This window comes from Canis aureus, chromosome 9, assembly GCF_053574225.1.
Source record: "Canis aureus isolate CA01 chromosome 9, VMU_Caureus_v.1.0, whole genome shotgun sequence".
In the NCBI taxonomy this organism is placed as follows: domain Eukaryota; kingdom Metazoa; phylum Chordata; class Mammalia; order Carnivora; family Canidae; genus Canis; species Canis aureus.
In genome coordinates, this window is record NC_135619.1 from 70,240,899 (window position 1) to 70,259,098 (window position 18,200).

Sequence of the window (18,200 nt, forward strand, 5' to 3'; positions counted from 1 at the left end):
ATAAGCTAGAATGAGATTTGGGATTGAGCCAAAGGCGACACATAAGTGCTAAGGATCAAAGCCTGTGAAAACAAGAGCTAACCTGCATGGCTACGGAGCCATATAAGGTTGCTTCATCCAAGGGTCAGGATCTAGGCCAGGACTTGAGTCAGCAGACATAGCCTGGGACTGGGGGTGGGGGAGTGGGGGTGTCAAAAGCAGCAGGGCTGCAAGGCTCTGTGGAGTCTTCATCTTCTTTTAATCTGTTGATTAAGACAACTGATAATCAGCTTCACTTAAGGAAACAGGGTCATCAGACAGGTCACCTGCTGTCCTGCTCCACAGTTATGGAGAGAATTAGGATTGTAGGGAAGTAGAAGACCAAATAGGCAATTAAACAGAAGTCATAGATTTCCTGTAGGATAATTACAATCACTTGTTTCTGTTGTCTGAATTAAGTAGACCAAACTGCAGACAATATGCATGCGTATTGCCCACCTCCGAGGATCCTTGCCATGGCTACACTGGTGAGGGGGGTATTTTTCAGAAAAGGATCTGCTGCTTCTGCAGCCTTAAGGTATAGAATTATGGAAGGAAATCAGTAGTGCCAAGAGGGTTTAAGGAAACAACCGGAGGCAGAAAGGTTCTACCTTAAATTGTAAGGTAAAATAGAATTGTGGCTAAGCAAGCTTATACTAGAACAAGACCAACAAAGGTCAAATACTGGTTCTGCTACTTCTTATCTGTGTGTGATTCATGCTCTAGATTAATAGGCACATCTGCCTTTTAAGAGGTTGCCTCACTGCTGTCCATTTAGTCTTTGTTGGTCACCTATAAATAAAGCCAAGCTATCAGGATAAGGAACCTCTCTTTCTGCTATCAACCCTATGTATTAATCCTATCCTGCCACTGTTTCACTGCCTCCCCCAATTCCCAAACATTAGCTTTAGCTCAAAATGTCTGTTCAAACAAGAGCTTCTCTTTGAGTATCTGTAACCTAAGTGTAACGGATCAGTGGATTCTCCTAAGTACTCAGAGACCAAGCCTAAGTAGAAGAAGCTCAGCAGGGATCTGTGTTAATAAACAGAAGTCACAGAGAGTGTATACTCCAAAGCATGGACCTTTGGTCCTCTAGGGTTTAGAAACTGAATATAAGGGAAGAAAAGCTGTTAAGATCACAAAGTTGGTCAGTTAGTTGGTAGACCCTGGAACAAAGGCCAAGAATCTTGATCCACTCTTTACTTCATTTTACCAAGCTGCCTTTCTACCTTCGGAGGATAAACAGAACTTTTTTTTTTTTTCAAGGAAAAAAAAAAAAAAAAACAACAACTAAGGCATTTTTGGTATTTTTTGTTGTTATTCAATACTATAATTTTAGCACGTAAGTACTTCATAGAAGGGGAAAATGGAAAATCGCATGCCACCCATCACTCACCCTACCCTAGGTGGTATTTATGTACCCTCATCAGAGGCAAAATGTGGCCTTTTGAGTCAGAGTCAGAATAAAACCCCTGTCATTCTCTCACTCAGTTGTCACGAAGGAACCTTTCTTCAAATGCAGGTTGCATTAGGCAAAAGTGGTTGTGTGTTTGAAATTAAATCACTCAAATCTGATTAAAAACAGGATGTGTAAGCTTCCATTGGGGTTCCTACTTGAATGGGGTGCCATACAAAATCAAGTTGTATTGTATCGTACGGAATGGCTTTGTATTAATGTTCAGAATAACAAGGTCCCGCTGAGAGCCCTTCACATTTCTGAATGGTGCTTGGAGTTTGTCAAAAATTTTCGGGAAGGGATCTGCACCTCCCTGGCTGCATGAGCCACAGTTTGGGAGAAGAAAAAAAGATTGGTGAATTAAAATGACATATTTTTATTACTTTTACGCTTTTGAGCTGCAGTTAAATGAGAACGTGGGGAATCATACGCCTGTTCATTTACCTCTCTGGATTTGCGTGCGAGTTTTACTTAGCAGTGCCATGTGGCAGGACGCATTTGGACTGTGTCAGAGGCCAGCTCTCCTGTTCACCAGCCCTAATAGTATCTTTATGGATAAAATTAGAAATAACACTACCAAACTTGAGATGTTGTTGCAAGAAAACAAAAACAAAAAGACAAATCTTGCAGAAGATCATGGCACGTATAAAGGTAAATAGTACAAACACAGCAAATGGGGAATGGACAGGAGAAAAGCAAGATAGAACCTGGTCTTCTGACATCAGCTTGCTAGGGCTACCATCACAAAATACACAGATTGGGTGGCTGCAACAACAGAAGTGTATTGGCTCACAGTTCTGGAGGCTTGAAGTCCAAGATCAAGATGTCAACAGATTTGGTTTCTTGATGCTTCTCTCCTTGCAGAGGGCACCTTCCTCCTATGTCTTTACATGATCTTCTCTCAATGTAGACACATCCCTTGTGTCTCTCTGTGTCCAAATTTCATCTCAAGAGGACCTGTCAAACTGGATTAGGGACCACTCTAGTGACCTCATTTTGATTTAGTCACCTCTTTAAAATCTCTGCCTCCAGATACAGTAATATTCTGAGGAGCTGGAGGTAAGAGCTTCAGCATATGGATTTCAAGGGGACACAGTTGGACTCATAACAACTCTGTTCTGTGGTTTTTGCTTTGGAGCCACAGAAATACTTTATACAGTCAAAAGCAAAATTAGATAAAAATTTTTCAAAGCAATTCCTAAACGTGCAATATAAATTAATTTTTCCCAGTGTTGACTAAAATGGCATAAGTCAACTACAGTCTGATAGCAATGAAAATTTTTGAACAGAATACAAATAAAACTACCTACTGAAGATTCTAGAAACTGAACAATAACAGGTGAATATAAACTAAAGTAAACATGTGAATAACTTTCCATGACTGAAATGATATTTGCAGGTTTGAGGGGGGGGGTCGCCTTCCTTTATCTCCCTGCTTAGATTCAAGGATGGGTCACATCACTGAATGTGCAGTGGGCATAGGAAAGAAAACCGTGGAAACCCTCTATTTCTAGCCAGAGGACAGAGACAGTAAACTCCCACATGTTGGAGAGTATGGGAAAATTTCCCTTCCCCTTTCCAGAAATACATTTTTTCTCTCCCAGTCCTGTTCCGAGGGCAATCCCAGAAGCAGAACTGTACTGCCATCATAGAAGCATTGCAGTATCTAACATTCTAAGATGAGACCCTTCTCTCTGCCAAGGGGGTGCTAATAATAGGGATCCCAGTAGTTTGGAGAACATGTTGGTTTCTTTTCTTGCCACTGTGCTCTAAAGATGGCCCCAGTCACATGGAATTAGCCAACAGCATGGCAGGGTTAAAATCCAGAAAGAATTCTTTCTGGCCAGAGGGACTAGGAAGAGTGGAATTTGGAAGCTAAGGAGAAAAATCTGGAAAGCAGAGGTCTGTGAAAGGGACACCTGTTTTCTATGTATGAACTTGCATAAAGCCAAGATCCACTCCTGGGAACTGCTTGGGAGAAGCAAAGCCAAGGAAGCATAGTAAAGGCTGTAGGAACTGGACAGTGAAATAAACTATAAACTAAACCCCAGACTGAGCCCTGGGTAGTACATGTGCAGGCAGCTCCAAACAGCAGAGCAAAGACTTTGAAAACTTAACTGACATTAACACCAACCACAGAAAGTGAGATAGGACTTGCAGGGTCAGGCAAATCAGGTGATTGCCTGTTAAAACGAAACTAAAATCAACCTCTTTCAGGGGATTTTAGAAGAATCCAGAGTCTTGAAAAATAATATTCAAAGTTACCTCCAAAATTGTTTGATGTACAAAAACAATGCAAACAAGCAAACAAAAAAACAAAAACATCTGACCAATTGCAAAGGGCTAAGACAGTCATCAGATGCCAACTCTGAGATCAACCAGATGTTGGAATTATCAGACAAAATCTTTTTTTTTTTCAGACAAAATATTTAAAGCAGCTATTATAATATCATCCCTGAAGTAAAGATGAATGAACACTCTTGAATATAAGGATAAATGTAAAGATATGTGAACACAAAAAATAGAAGCAATAAAAAGGAAGAAAAATGGACATTTTATGGCACCTGAGTGCTTCGTCAGTTAGGCATCTACCTTTGGCTCAGGTCATGGTCCTGGGATTAAGTCCTGCCTCAGGCTCCCTGTTCAGCAGGGAGTCTGCTCCTGCCTCTTCTGCTTCCCCCTCCTGCTATCTCTCTGTCATGCTCTCTGTCTCAAATAAATAAATAAAATATTTTTTAAAAATGGACATTTTAGAACTGACAAGTTCAGTACATAAAATAATCACTGAGTGGTTTCAGTAGTAGAATGGACATGAAAAAGGAAATAATTAGTGTACTTGAAGGTGGATAGAAATTACACAGTCTGAAGAACAGAGAGAAAAATTTAAAAATGAGCAGGGGACACCTGGGTGGCTCAGTTGGTTAAGCATCCAATTCTTTTTTTTCTTAATATTTTTTTAATAAATTTATTTTTTATTGGTGTTCAATTTACCAACATACAGAATAACACCCAGTGCTCATCCCATCAAGTGCCTGCCTCAGTGCCCGTCACCCATTCACCCCCACCCCCAGCCCTCCTCCCCTTCCACCACCCCTAGTTCGTTTCCCAGAGTTAGGAGTCTTTATGTTCTGTCTCCCTTTCTGATATTTCCCACACATTTCTTCTCCCTTCCCTTATAGTCCCTTTCACTATTATTTATATTCCCCAAATGAATGAGAACATATAATGTTTGTCCTTCTCCGATTGACTTACTTCACTCAGCATAATACCCTCCAGTTCCATCCACGTTGAAGCAAATGGTGGGTATTTGTCATTTCTAATGGTTGAGTAATATTCCATTGTATACATGCTGTATTTTGTCAAATGCTTTCTCTGCATCTAATGAGAGGATCATATGGTTCTTGGTTTTTCTCTTGCTGATATGATGAATCACATTGATTGTTTTACGAGTGTTGAACCAGCCTTCCCAAGGGAATTCTATCAAACATTTAAAGAAGAAACCATACCTATTCTACTAAAGCTGTTTGGAAAGATAGAAAGAGATGGAGTACTTCCAAATTCGTTCCATGAGGCCAGCATCACCTTAATTCCAAAACCAGACAAAGACCCCACCAAAAAGGAGAATTACAGACCAATATCCCTGATGAACATGGATGCAAAAATTCTCAACAAGATACTAGCCAATAGGATCCAACAGCACATTAAGAAAATTATTCACCATGACCAAGTAGGATTTATCTCCGAAACACAAGCATCCAATTCTTGATTTTGGCTCAGATCATGATCTTAGGGTAGTGAGATCCATGTCCTGCATTGGGCTCTGTGCGCAGCAGGGAGACTGCCTATGGATTGTCTCCCTCTGGCCCTCCCCCTGCTCATGCTCTTTCTCTCAAATAAATAAATAAATAAATACATCTTAAAAAAAAAAAAAAAACAAGCAGAGCTACAAGGACCCATGGAAAAGTTTTCAGTCTCTGATTTCATGCCATTGGAAGCCTAGAAGAGAAATGGAAATGGAACTAAATTTTTGAAGAAACACTGGTTATAAAATCACCCTCAATTTTGAGACATACATGCCTAGATTCAGGAAGTCTAGCAAAACTGAAATGTGATAAACTGAAAGAAAACCATATCTAGAAACATAGGTTACAAGGATGAAAACTGAACATAAATTTAACACCCAAAAATGAATAGGCCAGTTAAAAAAATGGGCAAAAGATACGAATAGACATTTTTCCAAGAAGACATACAGATGGCCAACAGACACATGAAAAGATGCTCAACATCATTGATCAACAGGAAAATGCAAATATAAAATACAAAGAGATATCAGCTCATGTATGTCAGAATGGCTAACATCAACAGCACAAGAAACAAGAGGCGTTGGAGAAAGGGAAACTGTTTTGCACTGTTGGTGGGAATGTAAGCTGGAGCAGTCACTCTAGAAAACAGTGTGGAGGTTTCTCAAAAAGTTAAAAATAGAGCTACCCTATGATCCAGCAATTGTACTACTAGGTATTTACCCAAAGAACATAAAAGTAACTAATTCAAAAGGATACACGCACCTGAATATTTATAGCAGCATTATCTACAATAGCCAAAATAAGGAAATAGCCCAAGTGTCCATAAACTGACCAATGGATAAAGAATATATATATATATATATATATATATATATATATATATATAGTGTGTGTGTGTGTGTATATATATGTATGTAAATGTGTGTATACACATGCATGCTGCGTGCATGTATCTGCGCATGCACACATGATGGAATATTACTTAACCATCAAAAAGAATGAAATCTTCCCACTTACAATCATATGGATGGAGCTAGAGATCATTATGCTAAGCAAAATAAGTCAGTCAGAGAAAGACGACATGTGATCTCATTCATATGTGGAATTTAAGAAACAAAACAAATAAGAAAGAGAATAAAGAGAGAGGCAAACCAAGAAACAGACCCTTAACTATAGAGAACAAACTGATATTTACCAGAGAAGAAGGGGTGGGGGGATGGGAGAAATAGGGGATGGGGATTAAGGGGGACACCTGTCCTCATGAGTACCAGGTACTGTATGGAACTGTTGAATCACTCTATTGTATACCTGAAACTAATATTACAAATTTAAAATCTTAACCTGCTTACTGATTACATTGTTGGCAATGGTGCAGGACTTGTGATTCTGAGAGTATTGTATATGTGTGATGTGAGATCAAACAGAGGAAGAATTATTTTGGTATTATTGGAAAGTGGCATCTTTGTCAAGGACAGACAAAATACCAAGGAAATTCAATACAAACCAAACTAATATAGATCAAAAAAATAGTTAACTGAAGAAAATAAAGATTCAAAAAACTTAAAGAACTAGATACTCAGAAATAGAACAGAAAATGTAACAAGGACCCAAACATAAAAGTAAAAATCAGAGTTGTGAGATTAAAAATTTAAGAGATCAGCCAAATGGTAAACTCGAATTAGATGAATTTGTCAGCCAGAGGACAGGACAGATGTTGTATAACCTGGGTAACCAGCAATAATAGTAGTAAATTGAATCAGAGCAGAGAATAGGTTATCATACCTTCAAATTGCTGGAGGGAGGAAGAGTCTATCAAGAATTCTATAACCAGCCAAACTGTCATGCAAGTGTGAAGGTGATTTAAATACATTTTCAGACAAATAAGAATACACTAGAAATAGAAAGTTGCTGAAAGAATAACAGATGCATGTCAGAAAGACATGCACATACCCACACACACACACACACACACACATCCAGAAACAATGTAGTATTAAATTTTTGAATGATAATATTTAAATTGAGGGTTTTACTCTTGATGTAGAAATGAGGAAAGATACTATACCATTTTTTTTATTTTTGAGTGTGTTTGATCAAATACAAAATATTATAGAAGCATGGCAATAGAATGGTGAAGTTATAGCTCCTAGGGAGAAAAAGGAAACAGAAAATATTTCATCAATCCAATAAAAAGCCAGAAAGAAAAAATGAAAAAACATAATAAATAAAATACATAAAATAAGAAATTATAAATAAATCCAACTACATCAGTCATAAGAATAAATGTAAATGTTTAACTTTCCAAATACAAAGATAAGTTGTCATATTGGATGAGAAAGAGAGAAATATAATCACTTATTAAACTTGGAAGTAAAAGGTTGAGACACTATATGTTAGGCAAAACTAACCAAAAGAAAGATGGTGCAGCTATTTTAATATCAAGCAAATAAATTGAAGTCCAAATGTATTATAGGGAACAAGAATGCATCAAGAAGGCATTGCAATTCAGAATTTACATTTACCCAATTACATATCTCTGATTTTTATAACAGAAATGACAGAATTGCAATAAAAAGCTGAAGAAGCTAACATCACAGCAGGAGAAATTAATATACCTCTTCCATAACTTACATCTCAAGAACACAATAATAAAAATTGAGAATATTTAAACAACATAATTACTGAGTGTGATATAATGAAATACATAGAACTTTCTACCCTCAAAATTAGGGAGTATGTTCATTTTGAGTATGCATGGAGAATATAAAAATGTTGACTATTTCCTAGACCACAGATCCCAAATGTTTGCAAGGATGCAGAGCACAAGAGTCTTCCATGCCCTACCTGCTCTATTGGAACAGCCATTTTGGAGAACAATTTGGCAATAGCTAATAAAAGTAGAAAAGCATATGCCCTAGGTATCAGCAATTCTGCTTTTAGACCATTTCTATTCATTGTACAGGGATTCCTGTACAAGAATCATGTTGCAGCACTGTTCAAAATTGTCAAAAATTGGAAATACCCTAAATGTCCACAAACCAGAGATTGAATAAGTAAATCAAGCCATATCATACTGTCATATTATCACATGTTATAACAGTTGAAGCTGTTAAAATTAATGCACTAGAGCTTCATGAATCAACACGGATTGATGTCAAAAATATCCCAGTCGAAATTCCTTTTCCAAAACCTTTGGGGGCCAGATGCATTTTAGCATTTTTTAAAATTTCAGATATATGTGTGTATATATATATATATATTTTTTTTTAAATAACATCCTCAGCAGAATTGGGGTCAGAACAATAAAACCAAACATACTTACACTTCTATAGATAAAAACATATGAATATTGAATAGCTATGCATCAATTCCAGTCATGTTTTGCCACCTGGGGGTTCAGGTTAAGATCGATTTTTCTGCCAAATATATTACGGATAAAAATGGTGGCTTGATCTTTCAGTCTTTCATAGAGATTCTTCCCTTGTAGTCAATGAAAAACAGTTGCAAAAATAGGCATGCACTATGATAACATACATATAAATTTTAAAACATGTTCAACAACACAGTATATTTTATGGCAACATGGATTTTAGACATTTACAAAAACTACTCAAGGGATTGATAATCACCATGTTGAGGAGAGTTTTAACTTCTGGGGAGATAAGGAAATGGGATGGGTGAAGAGCACCAGGATAATTCAACTGTATCTGTAGTGTCTTCTTGTTATTTGCATTAAAAAATAAGAAGCGAGTCTCCTTACAAAATAAGTTACTAAAAGGAAAGGAAGTATTTAACCAGATGGGAAGAGTGGGAAAGAAGACTCTAGGTGGAGAGAAAAGCATATGAAAGCCTCTGAAGTGTACAGAGCATGGCATTGCCCAAGACCACAAGATAGCTGGGAAACAGGGTCCTTGTTGGATGGGGAAGATGTCGGAGATGAAGCTGGAGATGGAAGAGCAGCTGCCATTCTAAAGGTGGAGAGGAGCTAGGAAGTGGTATGACCAAATTTGTGACTTCTAATGATCCCACTGGGAGCAAATAATGCACAGATCATAGAGAAACAGACTGGAGACAGCCTCTGGGCTGCAAATTCTTTTGGTACATGTCCTCCTTTGGGATCTTCCAAAAATTACTCTTCAGTAGATCAGGGCAAGCACTGTTTCTACATTTTGAGAAGAGAAAAATCAAATCATAAGGGTCACATGACTTGCTCAGAGATGTAAAGAGGGAAGAAGTAAATTCAAATCCTCTGATGGGATCCTTACCATTTTCTGTTTTTGTTCCCAACCGTTGCCATTCCAACAGGAGGGCAAAGAAATAATTAGAGATATTTTTTAGATACTTTTTCTGATTGCCAAGAAATATGATCCAATTGTTGAAAAGTTTGGATAAGAAACCCATGAGAGAAGCAAGCTCTTTTGACAGAGTTTCCCCTGGTAGAAAGATGGTGGTAGTAGAAAAGGAAAGGACTCTGGGCAGGTTCACTCTGATCCCCTCATTTATGCAAAGGACAAAGCCAGGTGCTGAGAAAAGAAGTAATGAGACCAAGTTGAATTTCGAATGTGGCTATCTTGAGTTTATTTGGAGTTCCTTGAGCATTTTCCTCCTTTGTCAATAGAAGGTGGTTTTAGGGAAAGGCCAAAAGTCGATGAAATATGGATGTATGCCAGATGAGAAAGCAACAACAGAAACCTTAGAAGAAAAGGTGGTTTCAAACATGGGAGTGAGGACCCTTGCCTCAGTTAACAAATGTAAGATCAGGGATTTATAAAAGAGATTATGCTTGTGCACAAAGACAAACAGAAGCTCTGGTGGGGTGGAGGACAGATCCGAGTCCAACAGGATCCTGAAATGTATCCCCTCAGGCCTCTTTAAAGCAAAGATAAGTTGGAATGCATCTCTCCACTTATGGATTGAAAGTATCTGAAGGACAGATTTTATATGTTGAGGGATAAAGGACATGCCTTTATAATTGATTAAATTGAGTAGTTTCAGATCAATCATGAGCAATTGACAAATTATGAAGCTTTAATCTTAGCAGCCAGTTTTCCCTGTAAGAGCTGAGGAATTGAGTTTCACACCCAGATAGTTCAGTATATCATACCAAAAATGTCCCAGGTGCCATTTTGAATTCCTCACAAGCCCTATTTTATCACCTTACTGACCTACCTGCACACTTCAAAACTGTGCAGACAAGGAAATCAACTTTGTATGGACAAGGACTGTTTATTAGTTGCTCCTGTTGAACATCTATTCTGGGCCAGACACTCTGAAATACAGCAGGACAAGTGTTGACCAGTGAATTCTTGCCATTCATTCTTTGGCTCTCTGGAGCCTAATGTGCATCCTCCATGTTGGAGCGATGAGGAGATGGACAAGAGTCCCAGATCACAAAGCATCTGCAATTCATAAAGAACAAGCCAGCACACAAAGAAAACAGGGAAACAGGAAGAGACATAGGAAGGACAAATGGAAGGCAGCAGGTCTTACCAAGCGCCTTCTCAATGCCTGCCAATTCCCAGCTCCAGGCCAGCGCCACCTTTTCTATTCTTACTACCCTGCCCTTCCTCTGTCCTTTCCCTGCCCAACCTCTGTGCCTCCTGCCTCCCATACCTGGCTACAGTGCTTGCAGAGCACCTCAATCCCTTTCTCCCTTGTTGTCTTTGAAAGGGAGCCCTCTAAACTCTTCTGCTCACTTTGAAGACGCAGTGAGCAAAATGGAGAAGATGAGAATGCCATAGAATGACCCCTAAATTTCCCTTACCACAAAAGCAACAATATTGTTCTCTTTCTGTGAGTTAGCTGTAGCTGCAGTGCCATATTCTAACATCCATAATGTCAGAAAGACCAGCAATCTTGTTCGTTTGGAGTCCTGAAAAAATAATTTAAGTCACACATCTTGAATTATGAAGAGATATTAAGCCTTTCCTCTGGGGAGTCTTATAAATAATATTTTCTTTGTTTATTCAGTTGTACAAAAACATGTTCAAACTATGCGGTTTTAATATCTGCATCGAGCAAAGGTTATTGCAAAGGCATAATATCGAGCTTATATATGAAACAGACATGTTTCTAGGTCTAACCCTATTTCCTAGCATCGGAGACCTACTCTCTCCTGTCTCCTGCAAGACTTAGTGTCCCTTCTTCTTCCTCCTCTTCTTCTTCTCTTCCTCCTCCCTCTCCATCTCCCCCTGCTCCTCCTCCTCCTTCCTTCCTCTCCTCCACCTTCTCTTCCTCTCCCTCCTTTTCCTCCGCTCCTCCGACTCTTTTCCTTCTCCTTCTCCTTCGTCTACTCTTCCTCTTCCCTGATTAGACTATCTGTTCTGAATTGCTAATATATTAATTTGCTCACTTTAAAAAAATGTGTTGCTTAAAAATCCAGGATGATTGAGATTCCACATGTGATGTGTTTTGAATGGCGTTGAATATGAATGCCCTGAATGTATGATGTTCTTTATGATTTTCATACAATTGCATTTTTTGTGAAATATGCATCTTTGTGAAATCTTCCATTGAAAGAAACTGAGTTTAAGGATCCCGCTTCTGTGGAAATTAATACAACAGCAAGGGAAGAAAGAATGAAGGAATAGTGGAGTTGGAGGATTCTTTTCATTATTCTGCTCTTTTATTCCGGTAGTGACATTACGAGGAAGAGTAAATCTTAGGATGCCCAGGTGTGGTTTGGAATTAGTCTCTAGGCACCTTAGGTTTTTGCTCTAAAGTCATTCTGAATATTGGAATGTGTCTCTTATTCTGCAGCAGGCTCTGGGGAGGGAGAGGAGGAATCAGAGAGGCAAAGTGGAGGTAAAGTGAGGGATAGAACAATGATGTCTGGGAGAAGCCAAGGAAGCCAAGGCAAGCTATAACCATCATTGGTGCAGCTGATTGTACCTAAATGGGGATGGGGTTGGGGTCAGTGCCCCCATGTCCTGACATGCCTCTGCCTGGATTTTCATAGGCAGAGCAAAAGCCTAGGCATCAGGGACCAAGTATGGAGTTGAAGAACCAAAACTTAAATATACACCAGGACACCATTTGGCTAAATTAGAGAGATAATGTAGCTTCTCCAGGACCATAGCAAGTGGAACCTCACATTTCTGGGCTTTGCACGAATAACCATGGGGCCGGCAAGTGAGAATCAGCAAGTCCCCTTCTGGCAGACCCAATAAGACAGACTCCCTCTTCAAAGATATTCTTGTTCTATCCTGGAAACCTGTGGAGATGATACTTTACATGGAGAAAGGCACTTTGCAGATGTCATTAAGTTAGTAATCTTAAAGTAGGAAGAGAATTCTGGTTTATCCAACTCAACCCAATGTAGTGAGGAAGGTTCTCAGCAGGGAAGCAGGTGGATCGAAGGAAGCAGGTGATGTGACCATGGGAGCAGAGGTGGTGGAGATGTCACCCTGGAGGCAGACAGGTCAGAATAATGTCATTGCTGGAAGGGGCCACGTGGTAGGGAATGTGTGCCACCTCCAGGAACTGGGAAGGGCAAGAGATATTCTCCTTCAGAATTCTCAGGAAGAGTGCCCTGCAAACACTTTCATTCTAGGACTTCTTGACCTCCAAAAGTATAAGATATTAATGTGTGCTGTTTTGAGCCACTAAGTTTGTGATAACTGGTGACCACATTCCTGGAAAATTCATACATCTCTTCTCAGGATTTTCATTCTGAAGGCCCCTTTCTTTGACATGAGGGCTGAAAAGTTTTAGTGAATGCCAAGGATTGGTGATATTTCTCTTGACATCCCAGTCCCCCTTTCCCTGAAATTGGTTTGTCTCCAAGTGGTGTGTCCCAGATTGAAACCACTGCTCATGGCAAATCTGCCTTACACTTCTGCAGATATTGATGAAGATGATTAACTGGACTCCCAGAATAACTCCTAACCGGGAAAGGACCCTAACAATCCTTCATGCTCACCTTTTACAATCATCTTGCCTTTTATATCCCCGTGACTCTGTTCTCCCAACTATCAGAGCACATTTGCAAAATCTGGAGAGCAGAAGTGCTTGCCCACCCCCTCCCACAATCTACAATGAGGGGCAGTATGTGAGGGGAAGCAGGAGAGAAACCATCCATTTTGGCGCCGTGCTTAACTATTGGCATCTTGGCTCAAAGCCAATGCATTCAGCTTATAATAATAACTGGCAGGGATCCAGACCCTTTTGGAAAATAAGAAAGAAAGGCAGAAAAGAATTAAGAAAAGAGAAGAGGAAAGAAAAAGAAATCCAAGTGAAAAGAAGAAACCCAGCAAAAGAAGGTCGGCAAAATCGTATTGTTGATTTCTCTTTAAAAAAATAAAAGAAAGAAAGAAAAAATACATACGACATATTTTCTAAAACCATCTGTTTTAATCATACTCCATGGCCTGTAATTAAACTTAAGTGAACATCTTACCTTTCCTGCCTTTGGAAATCAGAATATAAACATATTCAGCTTTATGATGGATATCATAAAAATGAAACAACAAAGCAAAAACAACAAATAAAAAAAAAACAACAAAAATAACCACCAAAATGATTTGGGAATAAGCATGAATTTTAATTGGTGTGAGTCATAGACCAGGGTCATATGTCCAATTCTGGTCTTTCTAAGCTCAGCAAACTCACCACCCTAATATGAAAGCAGAGGCTTCAGGAGAGGGAACGTTGGCCTGAGAGGTGGATGTGGGCATAGGGCAGAAGAAGGGTATATGTAAGAATTAAGTATCTCTCTCTGCCAGAAACCACGCTAAGCAAGTGACACACACACTGGCAAATAATCCTCACAGCCCCCGAGGAGTCAAGAAGGGTCCTCTCCATCTTCCAGTTGAGGACAGTGAAGCTCAAAGAGAAAAATGAATTTCCTATCTCATGTCCCACACATGATAATGCAGCCCAGTGGAGCCCAGAATAAAGTCCTGCCCCTTCACCTGCACTCCCCACTGACACTTGCTGCTTCTCTCAGCCTTACTCTGGTTTTTAGACTATTCAAGAAAAATCTGCCTGGGCAGTTGAGAAATGGCACACTCAGATGCTCTGCTGTCTTGGGAAGAACCAAAGACCTGCAAACTCAAAGTCCCTATATGACTTATAGGGTTGGACATAAAAATAAATACCCACCTCCCTTCCCCCTTGAAACCCTAAAAACTGCCGACAGCCTAGCAGTTTCCTTAACTGGCTAATGTCATCTGGCAGTGTAGGAGTGTGACTAAAAGGAGCAAGTCATTTCATCTGGAGAAATGAAGTTAAACAGGCATACGGGGAAAAAAGGAAAGAAGGAGACAGAGAGGCAGGGCAGAGTGGTGCAAATGAAAGTTATTTGTAATAACAGCAAAATTAATAAGAAAGGCCAATAGAATCTTGCTGAAGGATTGGTAATTTCCATTTATGGAAAGGCTATCAGAGTACCAGGTGTTTTATATGTCCCTGTGAAATTATCTTTGGACTTTTAACTCCATAGTTTGGTTTGGCTGGACTAGTGTATGTAGCCCAGGATGTGGATTGTTTTTTTGCAGTGAAAGTATAGAATTTTGTTGGGATCCTTAGAAAAGGTGACAAGAAGAAACCATGGTTGGAAGCTAACCTGGAGCTAAAAGCACATGGGTCATAGCAGGAAGATTCCCAGTTGGGGACCCAGGGACTTCAATCCTAGCCTGACAAAGTACAAATGCATGGGACGAGTCTGGGAAGGCCACTTGGGCTGTCTGGGCCCCAGGCTTCTTAATTTTAGATGACTCATGGAAGGCTGAATGTGGATGCACACAGAGCATGCGCTGCCCACAGAAGTGGAAGGGGCTGGCACCACATCCTTTGATGTGCCTCTCCCTGAGGACAGGTGCTCACGTCACAAATGAAATCTGCCAATCTGAAAACTATGGCTTTGAGGATAGGGTGGGGAAAAGCATGACTTTATTGAGTGCCAGCCCTGAGCTGGGCTCTTGATGTACATCATTTGCGGATTCCCACAATAGCCTTCAGAGGTAAATACTAACCATTTTTTAAATGTAAAGACTGAGGCCCAAAGAGATCAAATGACTTGTCCAATTTCAAAGAGATTATATGTATCAGAGCTGAGATTCAAACCCAGACGGGGTCTAAGATGTCTGTTGTGGCCGCAGTTTGGAAGATAGGGTTGTCTCCAGCCTAAGTTGCAGATATGAAGATGAAATCATATCAGGGAGAAGCCAGTTTTGAAGAAGGAAGGAGGATTTGCTACCTTGTGGACTTGGATAAAGCTAGCAGCCTCTGAGAATAAGTGAGTCCTTGTCCTGGGTACCTGGGTGGCTTAGTCAGTTAAGTGTCTGCCTTTGGCTCAGGTCATGATCCCAGGGTCCTGGGATTGAGTCCTGCATTGGGGTCCCTGTTCAGAAAGGAGTCTGCTTCTCCCTGTCCCTCTACCTCTCCCGCCTGCTTGTGCTCTCTCTCTCTTGCTCTGTCTCAAGTGATTCCCTATCCTGCCAGCAGCTCCCTGTGTGCCAGGCTCTGCATGAGTCTCTGCCCCATGGGAGCCTGGTTTCCTGCTCTGTTCAGTGAGGCACTTGGCATAGAGATGCTCTTAGTTCTTGTAACTCCTAGCGTGGAATTCAGGATGCTCAGCATCAGCATCATTTGGGAGCTTTGGAAAACTGTAGAATCCCGGGTCCCAGCCCAGATCTAGTGGAGCTGAATCTGCATTTGAACAGAATCTCAGGGTAATTCGTGAGCACATTAAGGTCTGAGAAGCTCAGTGCTACAGGTCCTTGCAGATCGAGTGTCCCGAGGTTCGGTTTTATCCAGGGGTGCTGGCAGAGATGACTGTTTGAAGGAGAGAGAGAGGGAGAGGGTGACAAAAGAAGGAAGAGAGAAACACTGAGGAGCAATGAAGAGAGACAGACGACAGAGCGAGGGACTATTGCAGAGGTTGGAAATGCAGAGAGATGACATGGAGCAAAAGATGGAGGGGGAAGGAAAGGAGAGAGAGAGGCAGAAAAATAGAAAGGAAAGAGAAAGACAGGGAGAGAGAAGAATGAGGAGAGGTGCTAAAAGTAGGGGAGAACCTTGGCTAGGGTTCAGCTCCCAAGCAGCTGATGTCAGGATGGGCACCTGGGCACCCCACATGGCAAAGAGAGGTGGACAGAGACATTCCAGAGAACATCCCCCACGAGGTCCAAGCACAGATGGCCTCCCCCAGCCTCTGCTCCAGTGTCCAGCCTGGTGACTCTTCTGATACTCAGGAACAGCTCATTTGGGTGGCAGATTAATCACTCCAGCCGGTGCTACTGTTAATGAGAAAAATCACCATTATGCATTCCCTCCACACACACACACGCACCCTTTTCTTGGATGTACCCAGTTATAAATTAGCCATTTCCATTATTAATTTTTCCTGAATGACTCATGCTGCAGGAACTCAGCATGAGCCCGAGTCTGGAAGAGTTCGATTTCTGTGGTCATCTACTCTCAGGAGTTCTGACCAGAGTTAACCCTGCAGACGTGACGGAAGCCGCTGGGAGGGAGGCAGTGATAGTTCTACAAATCACCTTGGAGGGTGGTTCATTTGTGAGCCCCATCAGGCTCCCAGGTCATCTTCTGGAGGCAGGCTGGGACGGACAAGGAACCTGAGATGAGAATTGTATCTATTTCTCTGTCGGGTTTTAAGGACCAGATACACATGTGAGGAAATGGCCCCATTAAACCTTCTGAAAGCATACTAGAGAACGATTAGTAGACTTTTTCCTGTTTCATTCATTGAGCCAGATCATCTTATTTTCTTTCCAGCTTCGGACCCCAGAGGGACATCAGGACAAAGGGAAGGACAGGCCTCAGGTTTGTTTTTCTCATATCTGCTTTCCATCAACAGCTTGGACAGATTTTTGGTCTACCTTTTACTCAGGTGTCCAATGGGAAAAGTAATTCTCACCAACAGCTTTGTGGCAAGGTCTAGAAATAATATGGGTCTTAATTAAAAAAAAAAAAAAAAAAAAAAAAAGAACTTGCCAAACTGAGTTTTAAAATTTTGGGGGTATTAAGTGTATTCTAAAGGAAATATTATCAAATATTATCAAAAATATATCAAAAAGTAATAGAAATTGAGGATTTTTCATGACCTAATGTAAGATGTGAGTTGTGGGATTAGCCTCTTTAAGATACTAAAATATAAAGATAGGAATAATTTAGAAAACAAATTCAAAAAGCTTTGTTACTTTTGATTGTAAAACAGTGGAGAATCCGGAAAAGCTGAAGATCTGAAGTGTGCTCCATGCAGTTTTCACTTTTGTGTGGGGTTTGATCATTGGTTGTAAGGAGATTCAAACCATACACTTGAATCATTCACATTTAGATTTTAGTAAGGGTAAATACCCTTATCTGATGTGAGTTTCAAAGACAAAGCATATTGAGAATGAAGGATACTGGAGATAACCTGGCCCCCACAGAGGTTCCTTCCCAGTGAACCCACCTTCTGGTACTGAGTTCTCTTACTGCTTCCATATTGTTATGAACTGAAAATTTATTTATTGGAGAAAGAGGGAGGAAGAGAGAGAGAGAGAGAGAGAGAGCAGGGGTAAGGAGAGTTGCAGGGGGAGAGGGAGAGAGAGAATGTCAAGCAGACTCCTGGCTGAGCATGGAGCCTGATGTGGGGGGGTCAATCCCATGACCCTGAGATCATGACCTGAGCCAAAATAAAGAGTTGGGTGCTTAACACACTAAGCCACCCAGGTGCCCCTCCCTCCACAATTCTTATGTTGAAACTACCTCCCACTTGAAGGCATTTGGAGGTGGAGCCTTTGGGAAGTGATTAGGTCTTGTTATCAGGGCCTTTCTGAATGAGTTTCTGCCCTGAAACCCAGAGCTTTCTTGCCTAAGTGAAGACATAAGAAGGCACCAGTTTGCACCTGAAAAGAGGCAAGCCTGCCACACCTGGCCACACTGGCACCCTGATCTTGGGCTTCCAGCCTCCAGAA

The 18,200-nt window shown here is 40.6% G+C and overlaps 1 protein-coding gene across 15 annotated transcripts in view; it reads left to right on the forward strand.

The window, feature by feature from the left end:
- The window catches only part of LOC144321119 (uncharacterized), an 83,649-nt gene that overhangs the window by 40,902 nt on the left and 24,547 nt on the right, over positions 1–18,200 (forward strand). For all 15 annotated transcript variants that reach the window (XR_013386847.1, XM_077910538.1, XM_077910543.1 and 12 more), the window contains one exon: positions 17,017–17,064. Coding sequence is in view for 4 of the 15 variants with exons in the window: in XM_077910543.1 (XP_077766669.1) it covers positions 17,017–17,064 (48 nt within the window). In the remaining 11 variants the exon portion in view is untranslated. The remainder of the gene's footprint in view (positions 1–17,016; positions 17,065–18,200) is intronic.